We start from the raw sequence: 13,649 nt of genomic DNA on the forward strand, positions 1-13,649 counted from the left end.
CCCAATAAGAAAACATTTTCAGTCTCTTTTGCAGCCCATTCTAACCTTCTTGTCCTTCCAAATTTTTGAACAGTCAGTCCTGTTGCTTTCTGTTGTGGGCTTTCTGAAATTTTATGACCTCATCTTTGACACAGATTGTCCTTTTTCAAAAGACCTCCACCCTCTTCCACAACATTTTACAACACCTCTAGACCAAATATAGCAAGACTCCCAAATAAGAGATATAAAATGGTTTCCCTACAACCCATAAATGCTGTCACACTTCCGTCCCTCAGTTCTGCATTTCTCCCTTGTCCCCAGTCCAACTGGGTCCTTTTATTTTTTTCAGTCAGCTTATTCCATAAATTCTTTGTCCAACGGATTCATGCCTACCTCTGAGAATTCTCTGCAAATACCTATCAGAGAATGCCAGAATGCCTCTCTTTTCTCAATACTAAGCAAACTTCTCAAACACTGACTCCTCAAATAGTAGCCTCTTACTCAGTCTGGGTCCAAATCCCAGCTGTGATATTTAATAAATATATGACCTTGAGAATTTCATTCAACTGTTTTAAGACATAGCTTCTTGTATGGCAAATGGAAGCATCAATAACTACACTGAAGTATTGTTATGAAGCCCAAGGTAGTAATAGAAAGCTGCAGCAATTATTCTTGGTACACAGTAAATGCACAATAAATTTCAGATGCCATTACTATTGCCCCAGTATTCATGCACTCCTTGATATCATACCCAAACTTGACCATGCCTCTCTTCACTATAAGCTAGCTCTGGCCATTATCTAACACCTCCGTGTATTATATATAGATATGAACCTGTATCAAATGGATCACTTTGTTAAGATAAATAGAATTTTGTGGCTAACATTCATTTCATGGTCTTTAAACAGAAAAAGACCTTGGTTTGTTGTTGTTTGAATGGCTTTTGTTGGAAATTTTTTTTTTAAAGTTTTATTTAATTATCTCGCATGTCTTAATGAGGCATGGAGTTCATTAATTGACAATCAGCTTAGATGAGTTTTGTTTAATACAGGTTTCGGTATAGTTCTGGACCAAGGCATGGTGACATAGACAGCATTCTGAATTCTGAGGATAAGGGTGACTCACTTAATGGAAGACTGATTTACTCTAGTTGAGGCCCACTAGAGTAACAACATAGTTGGACACACTAATCCTCAATGGATAAAGGATAGAGCTTACTTTATCTGAGTTCTAAAAAGACTAGTGGTACCCACCTCAAAGGAGAGGTGACTTTCAGAAGAGAGCTGTACCGGGTAAAATTCCTTAGCAAAAACAGCCAAAATTCACTGTCAGCACCCAGAGAGCTGTCCATGGTCCTGACCAACAGAACCATACACCCAACCCACTGAAAAAGCCCTGACATTTCATCAAATGAAACTTGCTTCTCATTCATTCACTCTTTCATTCATTCACTCATTCATTCCTTCATTCACAAAAAGATGTATTAATGTGGTAACAGTTTCAGTGAGCTATAGCAATAAACAAAATGAACACTGGACAAGTTTTAACAGAACTATATACTCATAAAACAAATCTCTCCTCTCTGGTCTGACAGGAAGTGGGCTCTCTATAGATAAATCTCAGCTTATTTAATTGTGCATCTCACCTGTGCACGATCTTACTTAAATGCTACACATCTAGTACCTAGAAACCCCCATGCTACAATCTCCTTCAAGGCAGGGACATTCTCCATTTCTGTGAATTCTTAAATTTACAACTTCATAAAGTCCTTGTGTCCCATTAAACTTGAACAATACAGGACTTAGTAAATAACAAGATTAATCTATAAACATTAGAAATATTTAATACCATATAAGACAAATATAGGACATAACTACACTCATTGTATTCTCATTTCATATCTTATTGCAAATGAAAAGTGGCTGCTGAAGACACGGAAATAAACTGAACGTGACGGCGAACATGACTGAAGTTCTTATCAATTGGAAAAGAAAATTCAATCTTCTTTAAATGCCATTTACAAATTGTTTCAATCATACTCACACTCTAAGTTATTAGTGCTCAAAAGGTCATAGAAACATGAATTTTGAACTGAGAAATATCTTAGGAATTATTCAGGGTTGTAATTCGTATCTTGCCACTAATTTACTTAGCGACACTGGGCAACTTGCTTAGCCTCAGTGGCCTTCAGTCTCATAATTAGATCAGACTAGATGATCACTAGGGATCTTTCTTGCATTAAAAGTTGTTTCCACTAATTTCTTTGTTGAAGAGAATGAATATGAAGTTCACAGCATATGCCATACTCAAGAGTGGATGACAAATCTGTGGACAAGCTGACTCTAGGACTGAGAGCATTGGACTTACTTCATTGCACCAGTTTAGAAGTTGTCCAAGGACTAAATGAAAGTCCATTGATAGGAAAGTCCAGGTTATGGTAAGTTTCTGTTAGGTGGTCAGCTCCTAGAGGTCAGGGACAACATCTTATTTAGTTCTGAAAAAATTTAACAACAGTGCACAATGCTGGATTAGAGGTGTCTGATGAAATATTTATTAAGTTAATTGACATATAAATTGAATTAATTACATAAAGGCACTAGGGACTGCATAACTGATTATAAAATTAAAAAAAGATGCTATGTTTTGAGTGCCCACCATACATTATATACTGTGCAAGGTGTATTGGAAATGTGATTTTTCATCTCATTCTCATAGTGACCTGCCAAATAGGTCTTACTCTCATTTTTACATATTTTAAAAAATAAGTCTTGGATATATTAAATGGCTTTCCCAAAGCCCTACTTCAGTAAGCACAGAAGCAAAGATTTGGACCTGGTCTGACTCAAAAGGATATTCCAATTCTACTCTGGTTAACTAAATGCCTGAATGAATAAATAAAGAGATGAATGAATTAGTGACTAAAGGCATTAGTGTTCTGCTGCTACTTGCTTCTGGTTTGAAGCCATACTGTCAAATATTTTGTATGGAATTTAGCATGATACCACACATGTGCAGAACTTTAATAAAGCTGTTTCACAAAAGGATTTACCCGTAATGACATTCTGAAGAGTCAAAGCCTGATCATTTAAACTGCCTGGTTCTACACCATATGGGACTGTAGCAAGTAGTTCTTGAATGATCACTTCTATCTTCTGAAAGATGAAGTGTAATGGTAGCCTATTCTGGAAAGGATCATAACACCACCGTCTGGAAACATTTTCAGACCTTCTCTAAATCTTCACTGAAGCCCTTCTTTGCCTTGGTCCTATATTGGTGTGTTCTCATCCCCTTCCCTATTAGAAGGTACATATTAAATGATTGGCTTTCCAAAGAAAATAAGCCATGATTTGTGACATTAACCAATTTTGTTGGTATAAATACCTTCATCACAGCCAATTTTCAAGCTATCTACATGACATATCTGAACAAAGAGCCGGGAAGAGATGATAACAATCAACTCTCATGAGTCTCATGAGCTGTTACAAAAGCCAACACAAGCACACCATGTATCCAACCCCATAATCAGCTCTGTGGGTGGTAATGATTGCTGAAATCCCTAGAAGAACACACTTGAACTGGGCTATGGCACACAGCCAGGAAAACTTGGCCAGGTTCATTCACACATCATGGCATATATCTATCTATCTATCTATCTATGTATAGATATCTATATAGATATATAGATATAGATATATAGATATCTATATAGATCTATATATATATGTACATGTATACATATATATATAGATCTATATAGATATCTACACATAGATAGATATAGATATAACTATATATAGTTATATATATGTAATTATGTATGTAACTATATATGTATATATAATTATATATGTATATATATGTAATTATATGTATATATATGTTTGTGTGTGTGTGTATATATATACATCTTCAGCAGTATTATGTCTCCACTTTTCTCCTTCTTGGTCAGTTTGGAAGAATGATCCTTCTTATTGACAAATTCACTAAAGCTTTAAGGCATGATGAGCAATGATTGGACTCTATGACTTTGTTTGGCCCTACTCAAGGAAGGAGAAGCTTACTGAAGGAAGGCAAAGCCACTTTTGACAGATTTAAGGCCTGAATATGTACAGGAGTTAGGGGTTTAGTTTTGCCATGACTTCCCCCATAGTCTAATTCCTGATAGAAAGCAAAGGAGGGGAGGCCTACCTATTGCCATGAACAATTAGATGGTTCCCCAAAACAATTGGACAGATGTGGAAAGTCGTTTCCCCTTTTCTCATAAAGTCTTACTAATACCTTTAGTGGTTCTCAGAATCTTCAGGTCCTTATCTTTCTCTGAGTTCTTTTCATCTTACCTTTCCAACTTCATCACCTGCGTCTCTCCTAGTTCTCCTCCTCCACTTACTATGCAGTATATTCTCCGGATGCCAGCTCAGATATACTGCTTTCTCGTTCCTGGAATAATTTTAAACTTTCTTCCTCTTGATTTCAATCATTAAAATCCCTCTGTTAAGGGACCCTTCCTATTCATACTCCCTACTGATTCTACAAGGTTCAGATAAAAGGTCACGCACTCCATGATGTATCTCCTGAAATCCCCATCTAAAATACATTTTTCCCTTTTCTCCAGTCATGAGCTACTTTGTTAATGCCTGTTCTTGATTTATCCCACATTGTGTCTTTTATAATAGCTATATATGGGCATATTATTTTTATCCCTGTGAAAATGTGAAATCCATGAAGGCAGGAACATTGTCCAATTTGTCTGTGATTTCCCATAGCACTTAACACACAAGACTTATGAGTTGTGGAATTAAGAAAATCTTGCTTGAATTGAATCTAACAAATTGCAATAAATTTTTCAAAATGGGTGTGAGTCAAGCCCCATGAAAATATATTCAGGGATCTTATGTTCCCATTTCCACTCCTCACCGGTAGATAGTCCCATCTGTTTATGCCTTGAATGACTTGTAAGAGTAAGGTTCTTTGCTGGACATGGTGGTGAGAAGGATACAGGAGTAAATGAGATACAGTCCCTGGCTTTAAAGAGCTTACATTTTAACAGGGCAGGCGTTTCCAAACAATAACTCAAGTTTTAATCAGATATTTAGTCAACAGAGAACTCTGATGATACTGTAGAAGTCATCCATTCTACCAGGAGGAAAGAAGAGGTCATCAGTGAATAGGATTTTACAAGGTCGATGATTAAAGAATGCAAGACACTTCAGGTAGAAGGAGGGGCCTGAACTCTAGTTAGAAGGTAAAACTTGGCATGGGGTGTTTGGGAGGACTATAGAGAAGATGAACAGGGTGTAGGCTGCAAGGAGAGTGTTCTTGGGGATGTGGCTGAATGGGAGGATGAGGCCAGAGCCTTCCAGCTTGTCTGGCTATGAGATGGTTCCTGGTGACCCACTTTCTCTAGAGCTGGAAGATGTTTAATCTGAGCTCATAGGTAAGTGGATATGGAGGAAGAGACTAAAAACTGGTGTATAAAATTGTTTCACAGAGCATATAAATGTCCTTCCTTCCTTCATCCTTTCATGATTTTCTTTGTGTGCCAATTATACATCAGCATTAGGCCAGGCTTGAAGGATACAGAGATAACCAAGACACATGCTTTGAATCCCCCCTTCCTCAGCCCCTAACAAAGCTTACGGTCTGGGGATAGACCCAGACAAGGAAAGAACAATGGCTGTGCACAGGGACAAGAACTATGACACAGGGACCTATGAGAGCAGAAAGGAGGACTCCTTAATCTGGTGAGGGGTTTGGACTGAATGGAATGGAAATAAAATAATAATAATAACAATAATAATAATAATAATAATAATAATAATAATAATAATAATAAAAACAACCCCTGGTCTCCCAGTAAAAGAGGGAGAAAGATATTTCCAGAAGGAGGGAATAGTCCATCAAAGGAATGTAGGCATGAGAGGGTATGGTACCTTCAGGGAATTGCAGGGATCAGTATATCTAAAACCCAGGGCAGGTGGCACACAGGCAGAAAATAAAGTGCCAGATGTGAGCATGGCTTTGTCAGATAAATAAATTAACATATATGGCAACTAGGACTTATATTGTTTGTGTAGAACATGAGAGGACTATTTGGGAGGGAAAGTGTTTAGAGCCTTGGTGCACCAAAGAGAGTCCTTGGCCAGAAGCATCAGCAGTAGTTGGTAGCTTTTTAGAAATGTAGGATCTTAAAGTCACAGTAGACCTACAGAGGCTCAAGAAGCAATGGTTAAGAGCTCAGTCCCCCGAGTTTGAATCCTGGCTCTCTATCTGCTGGCTGTGTGACTTTGATCCTCTCGCCTTTCTTCTCTGGCATCAATACTGTCAGTGATAAAGTTGAGAAGGTCAACGCAGTGGATTCTTGTAGCATTTTCAGCTCTACGGTAAATGTGTGTGTATGTGTGTGTGCAATTCCAGGGGATACTTGTGGGAGAACTGATCATTTCTAAAACTGCCTAGCACGTGCTTACTCCCTGGATGACCCACTGTTTGGAATTATGCCCTCAAGCTTACAGCTAACAGAAAAGATCATCAGAAACCATGACCTTGCACCTGAAGGCAGGTCCGATGGGAAGCCAGAAGGTCAGACCCTCAGGCACTGTGCTAGCTGTGGCTTCATAGAGGGAGGCAAGGGAGGAGATACCTTCTGTTCTCTTCTACCAATAGTCTTGCCTGCTTTTTAAGGAAAGAAAAGGAAAACGAAAAAAGAAAAAGAAACAGAAACAAGAAACAGAAACATACAAAGAAAAAAAAAAGAATGTACAGGACCAGATCCAGAGGCACATCATTTCACAAGGGCGTTCCTGGCTGTTGGATGAGGATAATCGAGTGTGTTTATGTGTGTATGTGTGTACCTGTGTGTGTGTGTGTGTGTGTGTGTGTGTGTATGGTGGGAGTAAAGGGGTACTGCTTAGGGTGATAGTGCCTTAAAGCCTAAATGTTTTAATTAAGAGAAAGAAGATTCAGCTGTCTGGTCAAATGATACACTAAAGCTGCATTGCATTTTCCAAATAGCTTCCCCAACAGGCCTATGTAAAAGCTACAAAAATGTGTCTAAACAGACTTCCAACTAAAGGATAAGAGGGGATCATGGTTAGAAAGCCAAATCCTTGCCCAACCCTGCAGAGACTCAAGGGTTAGCCTGGAGAAGCCCTCTCTTCACTCCTGAACTGTTGCCCCATGGAGCAGTGGGAGAGAACCGAGATAGAGCACACCTTTGACCTGGGCTACTGAGAGCCCTCAGCTCTGCACAGAGGTGGCCGCATGGGCATTGTGCAATGGACTTTCCAATAAAATGGCCACGCTCTTGTTAACGAAGAAGAAATGAAGTTCCAGAGAGACTACACCAATGTAAGTCATAGGGAAGAGCAAAGGACTGGGAGCTAGAACAGCTTCATGTCTAACTTGCTTTGGGACCTTGCCAACTCTTTTCTCTCTAACTTCTATTTCCCAGTTTGTGGACATTAATAACCACCACTTATTGAACAACAAGTAGGAATAAGATATTATCTACGTACTAATCATTTTCTATAAGGAAGACACTGTCTCCTAGGTTTAAATATCATGGGTATGCTATTGACTCATACATTTCTATCTCCAGCTAAAACTTCTTTGAATTTGACTTCTGGACATCAATGCCTGTCTTCTATCTCTACTTGATGTTTACTAGTCATCTTGAACTTACATCCAAAACAGTACCCTTAATCCTCCTCACCTCAATCCTGACCCTCCCACAGCATCCTCTGACTCAATGAAAGAGAAGTCCATTCATCCCACTGTTCGGACTGAACCCTTTGGAATCATCTTTGACCCCTCTCTGCTTCTCACCTTTCAGACCCAATTACAAGGACTGTCAAATCTACCCTCTAAATAGGTCCAGAATTTGACCATCTTTCCCCCTTACCCCTGTGGGCCAAGCCACTGCTAACGCTTACCTATATTAGAATAATAGTGCCCTTGAATGCCAAGTCAATTTGCCACGCACCAGCCAGAGTACTTCTGTTAAAATCCAGGCCACATCATGTCGCTCCTTTGGCTCAGAATCCTCCAGTGACATCTCACCTCACTCAGAGTAAAATCCAAAGTCCTTGTCATCCTCTGTAAGTCCCTGAAGCCGCCCCGCCCAACCTTCTGCTTTTCAAATTTTCCTTCTACTCCTCTCCTCTCTCAACTCCATCTAACCACACCATTCTTCCTATTGAACCAATGGCAACATCCCTGAACTCCTGCTGCAGCGTGCTGGCCCTTGTCGTTGCCTCTACCTAGAATACCGGTCCCCCAGATAGTCACATGGCTTCCATCATCTTAGCTTCAGGGTGCCCACTCAAATGTCCTCTTCTCAGAGAAGCCTTCCCTGACCACTGCATATAATAACAGCTCCACCCCCACTCCCAGCTTAGCATCCCATATGCTGTGTGCTCCCCCCCAGCATGCATCATCACCTGACAGAGCACATATATTTTCCTGTTTGTCTGTTGTAGCACTGTCCAACAGAACTTTCTGCAGGGGTGGTAATGTTCTACATCTGAGTTGTCCAAGAGGTAGCCATTAGTCACACGTAGCTTGATATATGGCTAATGTGACTGGGGAAATGAATGCTTACTTTATTTAATTCCACTTAATTTAAATAGCGACGTGCAGCTAGTGGCTACCTTGTTAGTGCAGATTTAATGTATCCTTGGAATATAAACTTAATTAGGGCAGAGATTACACCTATTTTGTTCACTGCTATATCTTCAATGCCTAGGAAGATGTCTGCCCTGTGGAATGAATGAGTAAATGAATTTACAAGGGGCTTTCCATGTATTATCTCATTTAATCCTAACAACAGTCTTGTGGGTTAGATGCTATTTTCATTCTCTGGTACTCAGAGAGAGGAAGTATCTTCCTAAAGAACACCCAGCTAGTGTGTACCCTATGATCAATATCTCCCCACTTAAGAACATGGGGATCTATCTAATGTACAACATAGTGAGCAGTTAAAGTGGTTTTATATACTTGAAAGTTGCTACACAAAAGTTATCACTGCAAAAAGAATGGTATATGAAGTGACGGGGGTGTTAGTGAGTCTGAAGGTGGTAATCATTTCACGATATATATGTGCATTATTAAATCATGGCATTGTTCACCTTAAACTTATACAATGTTATATGTCAACTTAATTTCAGTAAAGCTGGAAAAAATGACAAAGAACATCCAGCTAGTAAGGGGTGGATAGGATCTGAGCTCAGGGATGCTAGATGATGTTCAGACACCTTGCTTTGAAATTGGACCAGATGTTGTCTGTGGTCCTTTTTCCTTCTGGGATTCTATGGTTTTATGGAACTTTCTCCCTTGCCAGGTGATGGCAGCGTATAGTTTAATGGCCAATGGAACTGATGGGCCTTCATGTAAAATCCCTTGTCAATGGCTCAAGAGCCATGATTCTTCAGGTAGAGGGGTGTAGACCATCTTTTGGCCCATATCCTCCCTCCCTCTATCCCCAGCCTAACCCATGGCTCACCAGTGTCTGGGTCGCAGAGCTGCTCACAGGCATCTGTCGTCCTCTGTCCGCAGAGGTCTCTCACCCATGGGGAGGTGGCGTTGATCTGGTAATACAGGGACAGCTTGGCCGGGTTTAACCAGTCGGAGACATCCAGGTAGCTCCCTTCACTCACCACAAAGCTGCTCCCTGCAGGTGAACAGAGAGAAAGACAGCTACTTTCTCCCTGCTTTTAGGATACAGACATAGATGTGTCCTGCTGTTGATGCTGCAGGCCGAGAACACAGACAGGTACATACAAGCCATCTCCCCACCCCAGGACCCTGTTCTTACTTGACCACCGGCATTTACAGAGCATTTATAGCGTGCTTGTCACAATATGAGCAGCCAGTAGAGACACACAAATCAGACACAGAGACAGTTCAGCCTAGTGGTTAGGAGTTGGGCCCTGAGAACTCATAGAGACTTAGGTACAAATCAAGAATCTACCCTTACCTGCCATTGACTTTGGGAAAGGCACTCAATGCCTCTGGGCCTTGGTTACATCATCTGTAAACAGGAATATTAATGGAACGCACCTCATTGTTAGAAAAATGGAATAAATTAATGTAGACAAGATGCTATGCTTAGCCAGGGCCTGACTTGTCCTAGTAAAGAATCCTTAAACATTAAAATTTAAAAGCAAAAAAAAAAAAAAAAAAAGTGCTAACGTCCCTGTCACTCAGGCACCTCCCTCCGCACCCCCCCCCCCCACTGAAAAGGGGTCATTAATGCCCACAGGGGCCAGGTGTGTGATATTAATGGGAGAGACTAGCAGAGTAGCTTCTTGGCCTCCTGGCCTAGATTTTGTTTTTTATTCTATTAGGATGAGAAAGAGAGAGGGAATAGAGAGAGTACAGAATATAAAACCCAGATATAAACCCACAATTAGAGAGGGAGGTGGGGGGAAAAAGAGAAATTCAAAGAAATCGGTAGCACGTCTAAGAAAAAAAGCCACACTTGTGCAATGGAAAATGCCTTAATGTTGGGGAACAATGGAGTTTGGGGTGAACTGACAGTTCGGGTTCTATCAGACTGGAGTAGCTGCAGGCCCACTCCAGCCAACTTTTGCCAAAATGGGTCTAGGAGCCAGTAGTCCAAGAATGTCAGGTTTTCTTCAGGCAGAGCCAAAAATTCAGATTTTAATTGTAATCAAGCAATTTGGCAATAATGACTTAAATTTGTTCTTAAAAAACTTGTGTACGTCCGACAAAAGACTCTAGCTTTGCAATTTATGCTCTAAAATATTCCTTTTAACGTATATAGGTGCACACAAATACATATACCTCTACACTGGCATACATACATACCTGAATGCATACATACACATACACACATATACATAAATAAACACACGCACACACATATTCTTTGGGAGCAGGGAACAGAAACCTGTTCAGGGTGGCTGCATATTGGGTATATGTGGTGAGTGTATACATATAAAAATAGAGCAAAGGTGTCTCACATCATTAGACAACAAGAAGGAATAAAAGGCATTCAAATTGGCAAGGAGGAAGTAAGAGTTTTACTATTTACAGATGACATGATACTATATACAGAAAATCCTAAAAATATTCCACCAAAAAACTACGGGAACTCATAAATGAATTCAGTGAAGTCACAGGATACAAAATCAATATTCTGAAATCTGTTCCATTCCTATACACTGATAATGAAGCAGCAGAAAGTGAAATTAAGAAAGCAATCCCATTTATAATTGCACCCCAACCAATAAAAGATCTGCAAATAAACTTAATCAAAGAGGGGAAAGACCCATATCCTGAAAACTCTAAAACATTAATGAAAGAAATTCAAGATGATACAAAGAAATGGAAAGAAAGTCCATGTTCATGTGTTGGAAGAACAAATATTGTTAAAGTGTCTATTATTCTACAGATTTAATGTAATCCCAATCAAAATACCAACAGCATTTTTCGCAGAACTGGAAGAATAACCCTAAAATCTGTATGGAAGCACAAAAGACCCAGGCCAAAGCAATGGTGACAAAGACAAACAAAACTGGAGTCATCACAACGCCAGACTTCAACTTATATTACAAAGCTTTAGTAATCAAAACCATATGGTACCGGCATGAAAACAGACATATGGATCAACAGCACAGAACTGAAAACCCAGATATAAACCCACAATTATACAGTCAATTAATCTTTGACAAAGGGGGAAAGAATATACAATGGGAAAAAGGCAGCTTCTTCAACAAATGATATTGGAAAAACTGGACAGCTACATGCAGAAGCATGAAACTGGCCCACTTTTTTACACGATACACAAAAATAAACTAAAAATGGATTGAAGACCAAAATATGAGACCTGAAACCATAAAAATCTTAGAAGAGAGCACAGATAGTAATTTCTCTGGCATCAGCTGTAGCAATGTTTTTCTAGATATGTCTCCTGAGGCAAAAGAAATAAAAGCAAAAATAAACTATCGGGACTACATCAAAATAAACAGCTTCTGCACAACAAAGGAAAAAATCAACGAAACTAAAAGGCAACCTACTGAATGGGAAAACATATTGGCAAATGACATATCCAATAAAGGGTCAGTATCCAAAATATATAAAGAACTTATATAACTCAACACCAAAAAATGAATAATCTAATTTAAAAATGGGCAGAAGACATGAACAGACATGTTTCCAAAGAAGACATACAAATAGGCAACAGACACATGAAAAGATGCTCAATATCTCTCATCATCAGGAAAATGCAAATCAAAACTATGGTGAGTTTTCACCTTACACCAGTCAGAATGGCTAAAATCAACACAAGAAACAACAAGTGTTGGAAAGGATATGGAGATACGGGAACCCTCTTATACTGTTGGAATGCAAACTGGTGCAGCCACTCTGGAAAACAGTATGGAGCAGTCTGGAATCTCCTCAAACAGTTAAAAATAAAATTACCTTATGATTCAGCAATCATACTACTGTGCATTTATCCAAAGAATACAAAAAACACTAATTCAAAGGGATACGTTCACCCTGATATTTATTGCAACATTATTTGCAAGAGCCTAACTATGGAAGCGGCCCAAGTGTCCATCCATAGATGAGTGGATAAATAAGATGTGGTGGTAGGGCGACAAGGGTGGCTCGGTCGGTTAAGGATCTGACTCTTGATTTCAGCTCAAGTCATGATCTCATGCCCCATGAGTTTGAGCCCCACATCAGGTTCCATGCTGACAGTGTGGAGCCTGCTTGAGATTCTCTCTCTCTCTCTCTCTCTCTCTCTCTCTCTCTCTGCCCTGCCATGTGCTCTCTCTCTCTCTCTTTCTGTCAAAATAAATAAGAATCAACTTTTAAAAATGTGGTATATAATATACGATGGAATATTACTCAGACATAAAAAAGAATGATATCTTGCCATTTGCAATGACATGGATGGAGGAGGAGAATATAACACTAAGTGAAATAAGTCAGAGAGAGACAAATACCATATGACTTCACTCATATGTGGAATTTAAGACACAAAACAAACCAACAAAGAAAAAGAGAGAGAGAAAAACAAGAAACTCTCACCTATTGAGGACAAACTGATGGTAATCAGAAGGGAAATGGTGGGTGACATATGGAAATGTTGGAGATGGAAATGATGGAGATTAAGAGTACCCTTATCATGATGAGCACTTAGTCATGCATGGAAGTGCTGAATCACTCACTATATTGTACAACTAAAATTAACAGAGCAGTGTATGTTAACTATATTGAAATTAAAATTAAAAAGAAACTTAATAAATGAAAAAAAGAAAACACAGATAAAATCTCCATTAAAAAAAAAATACAGCACAGGTCAAATTTCATAGGAGGAAAGAAAAACCAAAAAGTTCAAGTAGGATCAAGCTCCACCACGCTGGACTTGGAGAGCAGTTCTAGATTTATAAGAGATCTACAGACCTCAGCAGCAGGAGATCTTAAATTGTTTCACAATTAACATGACTCAGCTTCTTTTCCTGCATTTGCTTCCCTCTACATCACGATCAACCAACAAAATCTTTCCATGTATGCAATTTAAATTTTCCAAAGAAGGACCCGATTACTGGGCATCATTTGGGTTTAACGAGAACCTCTCTGCCAGGTCACAAAAGACCTTGCTGGCTGACTGCAATGATTGTGCTCCTCTCGGCCCTGGT

The 13,649-nt window shown here is 39.4% G+C and overlaps 1 protein-coding gene across 4 annotated transcripts in view; it reads right to left on the reverse strand.

Annotated features, from left to right (window-relative positions):
• ASTN2 (astrotactin 2) overlaps nucleotides 1-13,649 on the reverse strand; it is an 879,885-nt gene that overhangs the window by 481,308 nt on the left and 384,928 nt on the right. For all 4 annotated transcript variants that reach the window (XM_045469026.1, XM_045469024.1, XM_045469025.1 and 1 more), the window contains one exon: nucleotides 9,479-9,646. In XM_045469026.1, coding sequence (XP_045324982.1) covers nucleotides 9,479-9,646 — 168 coding nt within the window. The remainder of the gene's footprint in view (nucleotides 1-9,478; nucleotides 9,647-13,649) is intronic.

This window comes from Leopardus geoffroyi, chromosome D4 (genome assembly GCF_018350155.1).
Source record: "Leopardus geoffroyi isolate Oge1 chromosome D4, O.geoffroyi_Oge1_pat1.0, whole genome shotgun sequence".
NCBI lineage: Eukaryota > Metazoa > Chordata > Mammalia > Carnivora > Felidae > Leopardus > Leopardus geoffroyi.